Source organism: Panthera onca, chromosome D1 (assembly GCF_046562875.1).
Source record: "Panthera onca isolate mPanOnc1 chromosome D1, mPanOnc1 haplotype 2, whole genome shotgun sequence".
Classification (NCBI taxonomy): Eukaryota; Metazoa; Chordata; class Mammalia; order Carnivora; family Felidae; genus Panthera; species Panthera onca.
Genome location: NC_138348.1, coordinates 40,632,670 through 40,645,640, shown reverse-complemented (window position 1 = coordinate 40,645,640; position 12,971 = coordinate 40,632,670). Strand labels below are relative to the sequence as shown.

At 51.3% G+C, this 12,971-nt stretch overlaps 1 protein-coding gene across 3 annotated transcripts; it reads left to right on the top strand.

Moving 5' to 3' along the window:
• Positions 1 to 8,469: 8,469 nt before the first annotated feature.
• TMEM86A (transmembrane protein 86A) lies at positions 8,470 to 12,043 on the top strand. Of its 3 annotated transcripts, none has more exons than XM_078433301.2 (3): positions 8,470 to 8,553; positions 10,794 to 11,058; positions 11,421 to 12,043. In XM_078433301.2, the coding sequence occupies exons 1-3, from the start codon at positions 8,500 to 8,502 to the stop codon at positions 11,855 to 11,857; spliced, it is 756 nt and encodes a 251-aa protein (XP_078289427.1). In that variant the 5' UTR covers positions 8,470 to 8,499; the 3' UTR covers positions 11,858 to 12,043. The 3 variants fall into 3 exon arrangements, with proteins under 3 accessions (XP_078289427.1, XP_060462168.1, XP_078289428.1); XM_060606185.3 differs by lacking the exon at positions 8,470 to 8,553 and adding an exon at positions 8,564 to 8,690; XM_078433302.1 differs by lacking the exon at positions 8,470 to 8,553 and adding an exon at positions 9,037 to 10,682.
• The last annotated feature ends 928 nt before the right edge of the window (positions 12,044 to 12,971 follow it).

Here is a 12,971-nt window from a genome sequence, read left to right as displayed (position 1 = left end):
AATCTGTTTGCTCACCCCCATCTGCAAATCTTCACGGCTCTCCCTGGACTTGATCATGATTTGAAACTTCTTGGCAGTGCAGGCCCGCCACAATCCAGTGCCCAGACACACACCTCTTCCTGCGTCATTTCCCACCACCAGCCCTGGCACCCTATGCCCCAGACGTACCTAGTCACACTCTGTCCCACCTTTATGTCTTTGCACATATCCACTATTCTGCCTGGTAGACCTGGCTTAGTCTTCAAGCCCTGGGAAACCTTCTCAGACATCTGTGGCTGCGGCTGCGGCTGAGGGTAGTGTAAGTTACCCTTCAGTTAACCCTTTCTTTGGTGCCTCTTTCATCACGAGTCCCCGCGGCTATTTATTGATTCCTATGCTTGTATCCAGCACAGAGGTGCTCAAACTTCAGTGTGCATTTGAATCCTTTGGGGAGCTCATTAAAACACGGATGCCGGAGCCCCACCCCAAAGCTACTGAGGCAGAACTCCTGCGTGAAGTTCCATCATCTGTATGTTTAATAAGCTTCCCAAGTGACTCTGATGCACTGCAAAGCTTGGGAATGTTGAGAAGTCCCACTTCTCTTCGGAAAAGACTGTTGCCTAAGTCACTGCGGGCAGATAAATGCCCCCACCCCGCCCCCCAGAGGAGGGTAAGCACTATATACTGAGCACTTATTCAGATCAGGTACCTTATTTACTTTTCTCATTAAACTCCCACAAAAACTCTCTAAGGGAGCTACTCATTTCTCCAAAGGAAATGGAGACTCAGAAAGATTAAACCATGTGCCCAAGAGAAACCGGGTGGTGCTGCTGCCCTCCAGAGCTGCTCCTATGACATCCACACTGCCGTGGCCAGTGCCTCTCTCTCTCTCTCTCTCTCTCTCTCTCTGTGCCTCATTTTTCATGGTGCCCAAATGCCTGCTGCTGGCCTAGAAGAAATGGGAAAAATATAAGTAATATGGCCCTTTTCACTAAGCTGACGTCTATTTAAAGGATTGGCCTCAATTCTGAGATTTTCTTTTTCTTATTTTAGGGTTAAAATGTTTTTTTTTTTTCCTTTACAAAGTGATGGTGATAGCATTTGTTTTCCCTTTTTTAGTCTTTATGCGGCAAAATAAAAAATTGGCAACCCTGGTTCAGTGTCCTTTTTTCTTAAATTAGACTTGTTCTGGAAATCCTTAAATGTGGCACCGCTGATTTTAATGCAGTCTTCCTTCTACAGTGTGAGCCTGTTTCCCTGGCTCATCCTGCAGCAAGTGGAGATCACTCATAACGCTTCTCTGCACAATGGAGTTTTGGATATTGTTGCCCAGTGGGATATGTATGTGTCCGTGTGTGTCTGTGTTAGTAACGGAGAAGAATGGGCAGATTTTTCAGGGATGGGAGAACTGCTCAGCATCCCCACTTGACTGCTGCCTTCCCTCCCTTTCTGAGCCTGGCTAAGTGGGGTGGGGGGTGGGGGTGGGGAGCATTACGGTCCGGGGTGGGAAGAGGGGCATGGTCACAATTCCAGCTCTTTTGTTTTGCAGTCTAAATCCTATTATAATATATGAGCACAACATGCTCCCAAAGCCCTCTCTTGTCCTGATGGGGGGCAGGAAGCCGAGCTGGAATAGGAAAGGGTTTGGAGAGGGCTGAGGTAACACAAATAATTCTCCTGGCCCCTGCACGGGGTGCCTCAACCTCGCTGCCTTTGCCCTGGTCCCATTAGGAGGAATCCCCTGGAGAAAGTCCAACCAGTCACTGTTGTCCCTGCCCAATTTTCTGGCCTAGGGAGATATGAGGAGAGGAGGCAGCATGCAAGTGGGAAGCTGAGGCCATGGTCATTACGTTGGCCATTCCCCCTAGACTGTGAACTCCATGAGGACAGGGAAGGTCTGTTTTGTTCATGTCTGTGTCCCAGATACAGCCTGGCCCATTGTAAGTGGTTAATAAATACCAGTTACATGAATGAATGGTTGTATCTGAGTGGGGTAACAGAAGAAGGGCCTGGGCAGGGGACATCATCTGTTTGGGAAGATGGGGTCTTTGAGAGGAAGAGACAGGAGGGTCTGCTCTGGCCTGTTACCCTAAGACTGTTCCTCAGGCACTGGTGTTAAGGGGATAATTACTCATTCAGGGTTCTGGGGCTTAATGAGTGGGATCATCTAGGGTTTTTGTGTTTTTTTTTCAAAGACTATCCTCTTGCTCAAACCCCAGATAGTTCTCCTTTCTTGTTTCTACTTCCTCATATTAACATCCCAACAAGGAAGAAGGAACGACACAAAAAAACAACCCTGAGAGCGTAGGGTCTGGATGGAGAGGGAAGGTGATGGACTGAGGTTGGTGAGACAGCTGAACTTGGGTGACCCCAACGTAGGACTGACTAAAACATTTGAACTTCACAGAGCTAGGGACTCTAGAAGCTTGGGTGTTAGAGGTTATCCAATCCCATACACCCAATTGAAATCAGGGATCCCTCCTGGGGCATCTCTGGTATTGAACCACATTAGGAGACCCTTGGTTTGGTAGCTTTATAGTCAGAAATCCACTTAGGTGTCAAGGCCTCATGATGCCCTTGTCAACAAAGAAAAGGAAAGAGGAGTAAAAACCCAGGTGTGTCTGTCCCCAAGACCAGAAGTCAACCAAAGAGCTCAGAATGTCCTTAGGGACACTGACCCACATACTATCTCAAGACAGCATTAAGATTTAGCCCTGAGTGGGGCACCTGGGTGGCTCAGTCAGTTGGGCTTCAGACTTCGGCTCAGGTCATGATCTCGCAGTCTGTGAGTTCGGGCCCCACATCAGGCTCTGTGCTGACAGCTCGGAGCCTGGACCCTGCTTCTGATTCTGTGTCTCCCTCTCTCTCTGCCCCTCCCCTGCTCACACTGTCTCTCTCTGTCTCTCAAAAATAAATAAATGTAAAAAAAAATTTAGCCTTGAGTGACTGGAAAGATGAGTCCTGCTAAAATCTTTGTCTTTTTTCTAAAGGCTCCAGGAGCAGACCCTGCATCATGGCAGGGCTCACCTGCCAGGCCCAAGTGGGCTCCAGCATGACAGAGGCATTCTGGAAAGGATGTCTTCACAGGAAGGGTGACACCAGGATTTTGTTTTGTTTTGTTTTGTTTTTTAAATTTTTTTAACATTTATTTATTTTTGAGACAGAGAGAGACAGAGCATGAACGGGGGAGGGGCAGAGAGAGAGGGAGACACAGAATCGGAAGCAGGCTCCAGGCTCTGAACCATCAGCCCAGAGCCCGACGCGGGGCTCGCACTCACAGACCGCGAGATTTTGACCTGAGCTGAAGTCGGATGCCCAACCGACTGAGCCACCCAGGCGCCCCAACACTGGGATTTTGTATTCCTAGGCTGGCTCCTGTAAGCAGAGAAGGACCTGTACGAACGCCCTGGGCTGGGATTGGGGGAGTTGAACCTCATACAGACCATGAGTTGATGAACCACACAGTCAGGAATGGAGATGAGTCATTGTGCTCTGTCTTCAAAGTTTTTGACCTACCACAATGGGGAAGCAGAACTACCATCTGCCATGTGTCCTAGAAGGAGGCGTCCAAACACAAATCCGCATATCATCTGTGTCTGGGTGTGTCTGTCTCTTTCCTTGTGAGTGTACTTGGCCATGGGTGTATCTGGGTGCAGCCAGATACATCCTCAGCATATCTTTTCACCTGCGTGTTTGTTTCTTTTCTGGTTCTCCTTCTTTTCCCCTCTTAAATATCAGGTCCCTCGGGGCTTGGTCTGGTCCATCTTCTCTACTCTCTCAAGACCCCTCCCTGGTTAATCACATCCACATATCTTCAGTATGGCTATGAATTCCAAATCTATATCCCTATCTTCACCTTGGTCCTGAGCCCCAGATTTGTATTCAGGTCCTCCCAAATATGCACTTGGCTGACACACATTCAACTTGCTTCTAACAACTCACCAATGACCCCACAGTGTTATCAGAACTTCTGAACTTGTCACACTCTCCTGAACACCTCTTCACTGGTATCTAATTTTCTTCCCTAGATTTACAGGTGGGACAGGAGTGGGATGGGATTTGGTAGGGTGGCTCTGAGAGTTGGCTAAAAGGTAAACAATTTAGAGCTGGATGACAATGCCACGTGGAGTCAGCCAGGTGAGAACAAAGTATCCTGTTGCAAAACCACAGGAATCAGAGCTACTGGGTTAGCTAAGCCCCACAGGAGAAAGCGAGGCTAGCCCAGAATGATGGTTGGTCACCATTTCTACGCGTTATCCATGTTTCTGGTGTGTAAGAGCTGGGAACAATCAGAGAAGCTAAGGGACAGAAGACACCTAGCTTACTGTCATCTATAGATCGAGACCAAACTCTTCTGCAGAATATCCCTATCCTTTGTGACCTGGATCATGCTTACTTCTACAGGCTCACTCTTTCCACTTTTCCAGCTTATGCCAGTACTACAGGCATTTCCTAGAGTTCAGTGTGTCTTTTGGGCTCCTATGTTCATGTGCCATTGCCTTTGCCTAGAACGTTATTTCCATTGATGTTTACTCAGTAAAGACCAATTCAACCTTTTGGAGTTAGCCCCAGTTCCTCAATGCCTCCAGGCACAACGAGTGATTCTGACATCCTTCTAATGTCACCTAAAACATACCTTTATACCTAAATTATTTCAATTGCCACACTACATAATAATCATTTACTTGCCTGCCTGAACTGAACTGTGTGCTCTACAAGAACAGAGCCTATATGTTACTGCAGTTTTTAGCCCCCAGCATCTAAATAGTGGCTCGTACATACTTGCAGCCCAGCAAACATTTGTTGGATGGATGAATGAATGGGTGAATGGACTTACACTCTTACAGGGGAGATAGACAAGTAAAGAAAAAAATTACAAAATTGTGAGGAAAAGACCATGCTAACAGGTCATTTTGGGTACAGAAAGGAAGGGATGCCTGATTTCAGGCCCCTATCCCACTTTCTGTTCCCTGTAATATGCAATTCAACACAAAAACACTAAACGGTAAAATAAAATTTTATTTAATTTATTTTCTTTAAAAATTTTTTTAATGTTTATTTATTTTTGACAGAGAGAGACAGAGCATGAATGGGGGAGGGGCAGAGAGAGAGGGAGACACAGAATCCGAAGCAGGCTCCAGGCTCTGAGCTGTCAGCACAGAGCCTGGCGTGGGGCCCGAACTCACAGACTGAGAGATCATGACCTGAGCCGAAGTTGGACACTCAAACGACTGAGCCACCCAGGCGCCCCAATTAATTTATTTCCTTAAGTAGGCTTCATGCCCAGTGCAGAGCCCAACTCGTGGCCTGAAGATCAAGACCTGAGCTGAGATCAAGAGTCAGATTCTTGGGGCGCCTGGGTGGCTCAGTCGGTTAAGCGTCCGACTTCGGCTCAGGTCATGATCTCACGGTCCGTGGGTTCAAGCCCACATCAGGCTCTGTGCTGACAGCTCAGAGCCTGGAGCCCACTTCAGATTCTGTGTCTTCCTCTCTCTTTGCCCCTCCCCTGCTCATGCTCTGTCTCTCTCTGTCCCAAAAATAAATAAAAACGTTTAAAAATTTTTTTAAAAAGTCAGATGCTTAACCGACTGAGCCACCCAGGTGCCCCTAAACTTTTATTTTTGAAACAAACAAGAAGTCTTATCCATAGACATGAAATTGCATAAGCTCCTTCTTTTTGGGAAGGGGGCATCACCTTTGCTTTGTTGGCAACTGTATCAGTCCAGGTGCTTGTACACTCAAGAATACAACAGAAGAGGGGTGCCTGGGTGGCTCAGTCAGTTAAGTGTCCAACTTCAGCTCAGGTCATGATCTCGCAGTTCATGAGTTAAAGCCCTGCCTTGGATTCTACACTGATAGCTCAGAGCCTGGAACCTGCTTTGAATTCTGTGTCTCCCTCTCTCTCTTCCCTTCCCCCGCTCATGGTCTGTCTCTCTCTTTCTCAAAAATAAACATTAAAAAAAATACAACAGAAGAGAATGTAATGACTCTTAGCAGAGATGTGGGCAGGGTTAAGGAAAACAGTTAAGGCTGGAGAGGCACCTACCTAAAGACCAGCAACAGCAGGGAGAGGTTGCCATCCCTAAGTCTGAGGTCCAGCGCAGGAGCCTGGAGGTGTAGCCATGGAGAAGCACAGCCATTGCCAGAACTTCAGCTCAGCCCAGCAAGCTGGTGAGGGGGAACCCCACCCACACTTTCCTTCCACCTTCAGATCTGCCTCTGACTCTCATGAGCCAAGCTCAGTCAGAAGCCAGAGGGCAAGTGAGACCTGGAAATACAGTTCATAGAGGTCAGTTTCCAGGGGTAGGGTAGAGAAGAGCCGAGAATGGAACTGGGTAGTGAGAGGACAGAGAATAACCAGCACTGGGGGACATGCCCCTGCTTTGCATGTGACCCATATATATGATTATTGCCTATTGAGTAATCAAGCATTGGCTCAGGCCCTGCAGATGACATTTCTAGGTCTTATGTAATTGGGTATTTGGGTATCCAAGCTTATTAAGATCTGTGCCACTTAATTAGTAGGTCTGGGGTAGGACAAGGGTATGTACGTTTTTAAAAAGTTTCCCAAGTAATTTTGACACGTCTCGCTCGTTAAGAACCACTTTTATAGTCCCATTCTCTCATTTTTATCACAGGGAAACTAACATGAAGAAAAATGAAAAGTGCCCTGACTCAGCCATGCTCTGAGAACTATCCCTTAGGTGACAATAAAGGGTCTGGCTGGAAAACTGAAATGTCTGCACATATCTTCTAGCCCTATTTCTCCATTTTCTGATGAGGAAACACAGGCTCCAAAGATGGAGTGATGTGCCCAGTTACACAGCTAGGGAGTCACAGAGATTTACATAGCTAGTAAATCACTAGCACTAAGTACAGTATTGGTAACTCTCAATCCAATCTTTTTCCTAGGCAGGACACTGCAGGAAGGAGTGTGTGTGTGTGTGTGTGTGTGTGTGTGTGCGCGCACGCATAGCACCAAGTCCCCAGGGCAGCAATTCTAGCATCGCATCTGGTAAGGTAGGTCTCCCCACAGACCCTGACTGGGGATAAAGCAGGGCAGGCAGAGTTCACTGCCCACTGAGGCTCTATGCAGAAGGGGCCTGGAGGGGATGGGGGAAGGCTGTGGGTGACCCCCAATCTCAAGTCTTGATTCTCACCCTATTGCCCCTGGCTCTGAATCTCTGGTTGTCAATTCCATCACTGAAAGAGGGCTCCTCCCCACTCCAAGTGGGTGTCAGGTCAGCACAGGCTTTGGGGAAAGCTGGGCAGGGTTCCCAAAGGAAAAAGAGGCCCATTGTGGGAGGCTCACAGAAGGTAGCCTATAGGCTTCTCCTGGCCCAGCATGAGGTTGGGGTCCAGCACTAGGGCCTTAGTGTCATCCCAGGATGTTTAAAACTCCTTGTTGGCTACTAATTAGGGCTAATTAGGGCCGCTTATTCCCTCCCATCCAACCCGAGTCCCCAAAGCCTGGCACACAGCTACTTCCCTCCTACTGCAGATCAAAGACCACCGGTCATACTTTAAGAAGTATCTGAAATCTCTGTCTTCAGGAAGCCTCTTGGACTTGTATTTCCTGACACCAACAGCCCGCTCGTCCCCATCCTACACAACAGATTATGCATTCATCTTACAGATTATGCATTCATCTTATATATAAGGAAATCAAAGCCAGAGAGGGGAAGTGATTTACCAATCACACAGCATGCAAGTGGCAAAACTGGGACTAGATTTCAGTCCATTTGCATACCTGTCCACCCATGTAATTCCCATGATTCTGATGAGACTTTGTTCCAAATGTGCCTGTGTACCTTTAGTCTGTGCAATACAGACATTAAATTTGCTTAAGCTGGATTTTTGAGAAAGTTAGTATACTCCTTCGGGTCCGTAAGTATGCTCAGGTCTGCCTGTCAGTCATTCTGGTATGTTCTCGTGTTACTGTCTTCTCTGAGCTATGAGAGGCGTGTGCCCAAGAGCAATTAAGTATCGGTGCTCCGGAGGCTGCTGCGTGCCTGTATATGTGTCCCTGTTTTTACCATGAGGGATGGGAGTCCAAATGCGGTTTCTGGGTTTGTGTCTGAGTACTTGTATGATGCCTAAAGGTAATTGTGATTCTGTACATGTTTGTATATATGTTAGGACCACGAGTCTATGGGCTGCTGTGTACCTATTTGAGTGCCTCTTTTCAGCTTGAAGATTGTGTGTACCCTGCCCATTGTGTGTCCTTTAGACGTGTGTGGGTACACAGTGAAGGTTGTGGGTCTAATCGTAACTATGTCCGTGTGTGCTGCATGTTTAAAGACAGGAGGGAATCGCCTTGTATCCCCAGGGTTAGGAGATGTGTGTGGCCTCGTGTACACTACAGGAATGTGTTTGTCTCTCAGTCAAGCTCGGTCCTCGTCCAGGGCCTGGGGGGGGGTCACGGTCACGTTCTGGGATGCCCTGGCACAGGTTCCCAGAGGGGCGGGGTCTCTAGCGCCCCGCCCCCCGACTCCAGGCCGCTCATTGGCCGTGGGTGCTATGACGTCGTGGGGATCGCAGACAGAAACCCCAGCGCCTGGCGGCGAGCGGGAGGTACTGTCCGTCACCCCGGGCTTTGTTACGTCTTCGCCTACTCACCTGGCCGCGGGCGCGTCCTGGCCGCTGCAGCCCGGAGCGGAGTGCTAGCCGCTGCCGCCGCCGCCGCCGCCATGGTGTCCCCAGTCACTGTGGTGAGTGCGCGAGCGAGCGAGCCAGTGTCCGGCGCCCACCGGCCTGGGGACTGGGCTGCGGCAGGCCAGGCCGCCGGGGGCCGTGGAAGGGGCAGGGATCTCGCGGCGGTCGGCGTCCCCGGGAGGGAGGTGGGCGCTGTCAAGGCCCCCCCCCACCCACCGCTCCCCGGACCCGCGGCGCCCCTCCTCCACGCAGCCCCTGCCCGCCCGCCGGAGGGAGGAAAACAGTGGGCATGTGACTCGGAAGCGTGACTTTGTTGATGTCTGTGTGTCCGACGCGGGTCGGCGGGCTGGTTGCCGGGAAGAGGTAGAGGACAGCAGCTGGCCGGCGGTCCTGCGTGGGCAGACCACAGGGAGGCGTGGGAGAGGGCGGGGAGGGCAGGAGGGTGACTGGGCCCTCCTGGGAATCCTGGCCCAAATCTTTTCCCTCGGTTCCTTATCTCATAAACAAGTCTGGGGCGGGGGAGGGGATGTCCCTGAGTCCAAGCAGCATTGGTAATGTGCTGGAGGAAGAGGGGTCATTCTCTCTTGACATTGCTTCCCATTCAGACTTTCTCAACTCGAACGTTTGTCTCTTTTCTCCACCCTTCCACTTCTAGTGTTGGATTCTCTATGATTGTCAAAGTCTCGCCAGCTACTACTGCCTGTTTCTCCTCATAGGACACATGGGGCTGGGGGACGGGTATGGAGCAGACCTTGATGCTTCCAAGGGCAGGCTGGTGGTTGATGGGGAGAACTGGGGACTGTGTGGCCGTCCATCTCCTTCAGTCTCCTCCTCCGCCCATGCCCCTGCCCTGACGAGCCTGGATGGGGGGAGATCTCCATAGGAAGGGACTTAGTCATCTTTTCTCCCTGCTCTCACTCCCGTCGGAGCAAGGGCAGGCTTGGACCTTGGACCTACCCATCTGCCTCTTCCCAACCTCCTTCATCACAGTCCGATCAGCCGTCAGGTAACTGGCAGTCTGGAAGTCAGTGTGCTCCCAGAGCCTTGTGCTGGACAGCTCACCCAGCCAGAGGCACAATCATTTTGGGCAGAATGTGGGTATACAGGGAACCTCAACCGTTCTGAACCATCCATAGAGACCCTGTACCAGAAGCCCAAGCAAAGGAGCTTCAGGGTGTCACAGATTGAGGATATCTGCCCCCCTCCCTAGCTTGGAGAGTACCTGCAGTGGCCTTAGACACACCTTTCTTTAGTGGCCCTCCCCCCTGATCCGTCTGAGGCCAAGTCAGCTGCTGTTACTTCCCCCCTCTCAGTTCCACATCTCCTCCCAGCCAGTCTGCTGGCTCCAGCGCAAAAGCTGGAAAGAGAACTCCTCCCCCGCTTCCTGCCTCTTTCTGATGAGCTCTTGAGTTGCTCTTGTTCTCAGAGAAATGAGACTGACCGACAGACAACCCCTTGCAACTCCCCAATCCCTGAAATCCTTCTCTAGCCAGCATCCGTATCTCCTCTCCTTGCCCTTCTTGGCACCTTTAGGCTGGTACCTTTAGGGGCAGCTGGAGTGGAGGCTGAGGAGCAGACTGGCCAAGGAAAGAGCCTGTGGGGGCTGAGGTGCCCACCCTCACACATTCCTGGCACTCACCCGGTGTTGCCAGGGCCCTAAGCCTGTGCACTGGCCCCACTGAAGATCACAAGGTGGCTAGTTGTGGCGTCTCTGTGGTTTCCTGCTGACTTCACTCCATTCCAGACAGCTGGTGGCTGATGGTGGCAGAGACGGGTTAAAGGGGTTTTGGAGGGACAGGGAGGGGCCAGGAAAGGAGAAGCATTGGCCTGCGGGAGGGGACTTTGTCCCAAGACCTGTTTTCTGCTCAGTGAGTGACCATTCTGGTCCTGCCCTAGGGCCAAGAGTGGATGTGGGCAGCAGGAAAGCGGAGCCCCTCCCCTTCCTAATCAATTAAGCCTCAGGGTGATGATGGGCATGTTCACACTCTGCTGGCTAGTTGGGACAGGCCAGACTGAATTTCTGCATGTCAACCCTCCCTACTTGGAAGGTGGGCCTGGCTCTGGGGTATACGTCTGGGCTGAGGGTGCTGGCTCCGAACACCTTTGTGATCTTCTGAGCTCGTAAGTGTTGAGTGCTGCCCTTGTCCTATGTCCTCCAGGTGAAGAGTGAGGGACCCAAGCTGGTGCCCTTCTTCAAGGCCACCTGCGTGTATTTTGTGCTCTGGCTGCCCTCGTCCAGCCCATCGTGGGTCAGCGCCCTCATCAAGTGCCTGCCCATCTTCTGCCTCTGGCTCTTCCTTCTGGCCCATGGCCTAGGATTCCTGCTGACCCACCCCAGTGCCACCCGCATCTTTGTGGGGCTCGTCTTCTCCGCTCTTGGTGATGCCTTCCTCATCTGGCAAGACCAGGGCTACTTTGTGCACGGTCAGTTGCCACAGTAGCTGTTTGGGAGGAATCCTGGGGCTGGGTGCTAGAGGGTCTTAGGTGGCCAAGGATTTGGGAGAGGGAGCTTTTGAACAAGAATATGGGGCATCTGAGGGGTTGTGAGGCCAAAGACCGTGGGACCCTTATTGGAGGATTGCCTGACAGAGGATCTGGTGATCGGCTCTGGAGTTCCTCAGGGGAGGGGGTGGTATCTTTACCTTTGTGGATTTCTTCCCACCCCTGATACTCCCCAAACAAAGTTCCTGGGTTATCCCAAGCACTCCCCTCCCCCCCCCACCCCATGTTCCTCATTACTCATCCGAGCCTGCCCTCAGCATCCCCTCATCCCCTCTCACTCCCAGGTCTGCTGATGTTTGCCGTGACCCACATGCTCTACGCCTCGGCCTTTGGCATGCGGCCACTGGCTCTTCGGACAGGTCTGGTGATGGCAGTGCTGTCGGGCCTGTGCTATGCTCTTCTCTACCCAGGCCTCTCAGGTGCCTTCACCTACCTGGTGGGGGTCTATGTGGCCCTTATCAGTTTCATGGGCTGGCGGGCTATGGCAGGACTACGGCTGGTTGGGGCAGCCTGGCGCTGGACTGAGCTGGCAGCAGGCAGTGGTGCACTGCTCTTTATCATCTCAGACCTGACCATCGCCCTCAACAAGTTCTGCTTCCCTGTGCCCTACTCGCGGGCACTCATCATGTCCACCTACTATGCTGCCCAGATGCTCATCGCCTTGTCAGCTGTTGAGAGCCGGGAGCCAGTGGAAGACTACAGACTGAGCAAGGCCAATTGAGAAGCCAGGGTGTGGTTACCCCTCTCTCCTCCTGGGGGAGGGGTCCAGAACCTGCAAGAACTGAGTCAGGATGGCTGCAGGACTGACCTGGGGCAGTAGATACCACTTGGGAAATGTACACATTTGAAGGGGGGTAAGCAGGAAAAGGATCTCTCTAGCAAAGTTGGTGTTCCAGAACAATGCTTACAGTTAAAAAGAGCCAGCCTAATTCTCCTTGCTGGAGCCAGAATTAGACATCTCCCCACCTCTAACCCCATAGGGGCCGTCAAAGCCCCTCCAGAGGGCAATGGTGCTCAGCGTCTTGACCTCCCCCCGCTTCTAGATGGAAGAGTCTGACTCACCCCACTCCCATTCTTTCTGATCTGCACAAGAGTCGAGTGAAGAGGGGAAAAACCTGACCTGAGATGACCCAAACCCAGGGCTTGAAACCTGTTTCACAGGCCCCTAGGTGAGAAGACTGGATGAGAATGGAATCTTCCTTTCCCTCATCTATCCTTGTTACTTGAACTATCTCCATTTCTAAGTGGTGGGTGGGAAGGTGAAGGGGTGTCTGCCCAGGTAGGGAAGACTGGGGACTTCACTGGCCTAGGAGCTTGGGCTACCAATGATTCAAGTTGGCCCCATCTCTCTCAGAGGCCAGTCCAGAGCTCAGGCCCACCACCACCACTGCCACCTTTAGACCCTATCCCCAGGGTTAGGGTGAACTATACCAAAGGAAGGGGCCAGCCTGTATGTGTGTCTGTGCGTGTGAATTTGTGTGTGTGTGTGGTCTGTCTCCCAGACTGTCTGGGTCTTTCTGTGCCATCTGTCTCTGTCCTGCTGTCTAAGTCTTATAGGGAGAAGGCCTCAGGGAGTTGCTGAGGGGGTGCTGAGCCTGGCTTAGAGAGCTGGGACCCCATCCCACCACCATCAGTGCTTTCTTCTCTGCCCCTTCTGCACTGGGAGCAAGAGGAGAGGGCTCCAATGACATTCTAGGGTCATAAGACCTAAGGCACATTCAATGCAAAAGGAGCAAGGATGGGACAACGCCATCCTTTGCTGTTCATGTGAAAAAAATAAAAACCAAGGGCCACTGGCTGCTCTGCTTGTCTGCTTGTGTGGCGTGTGCCTGTCC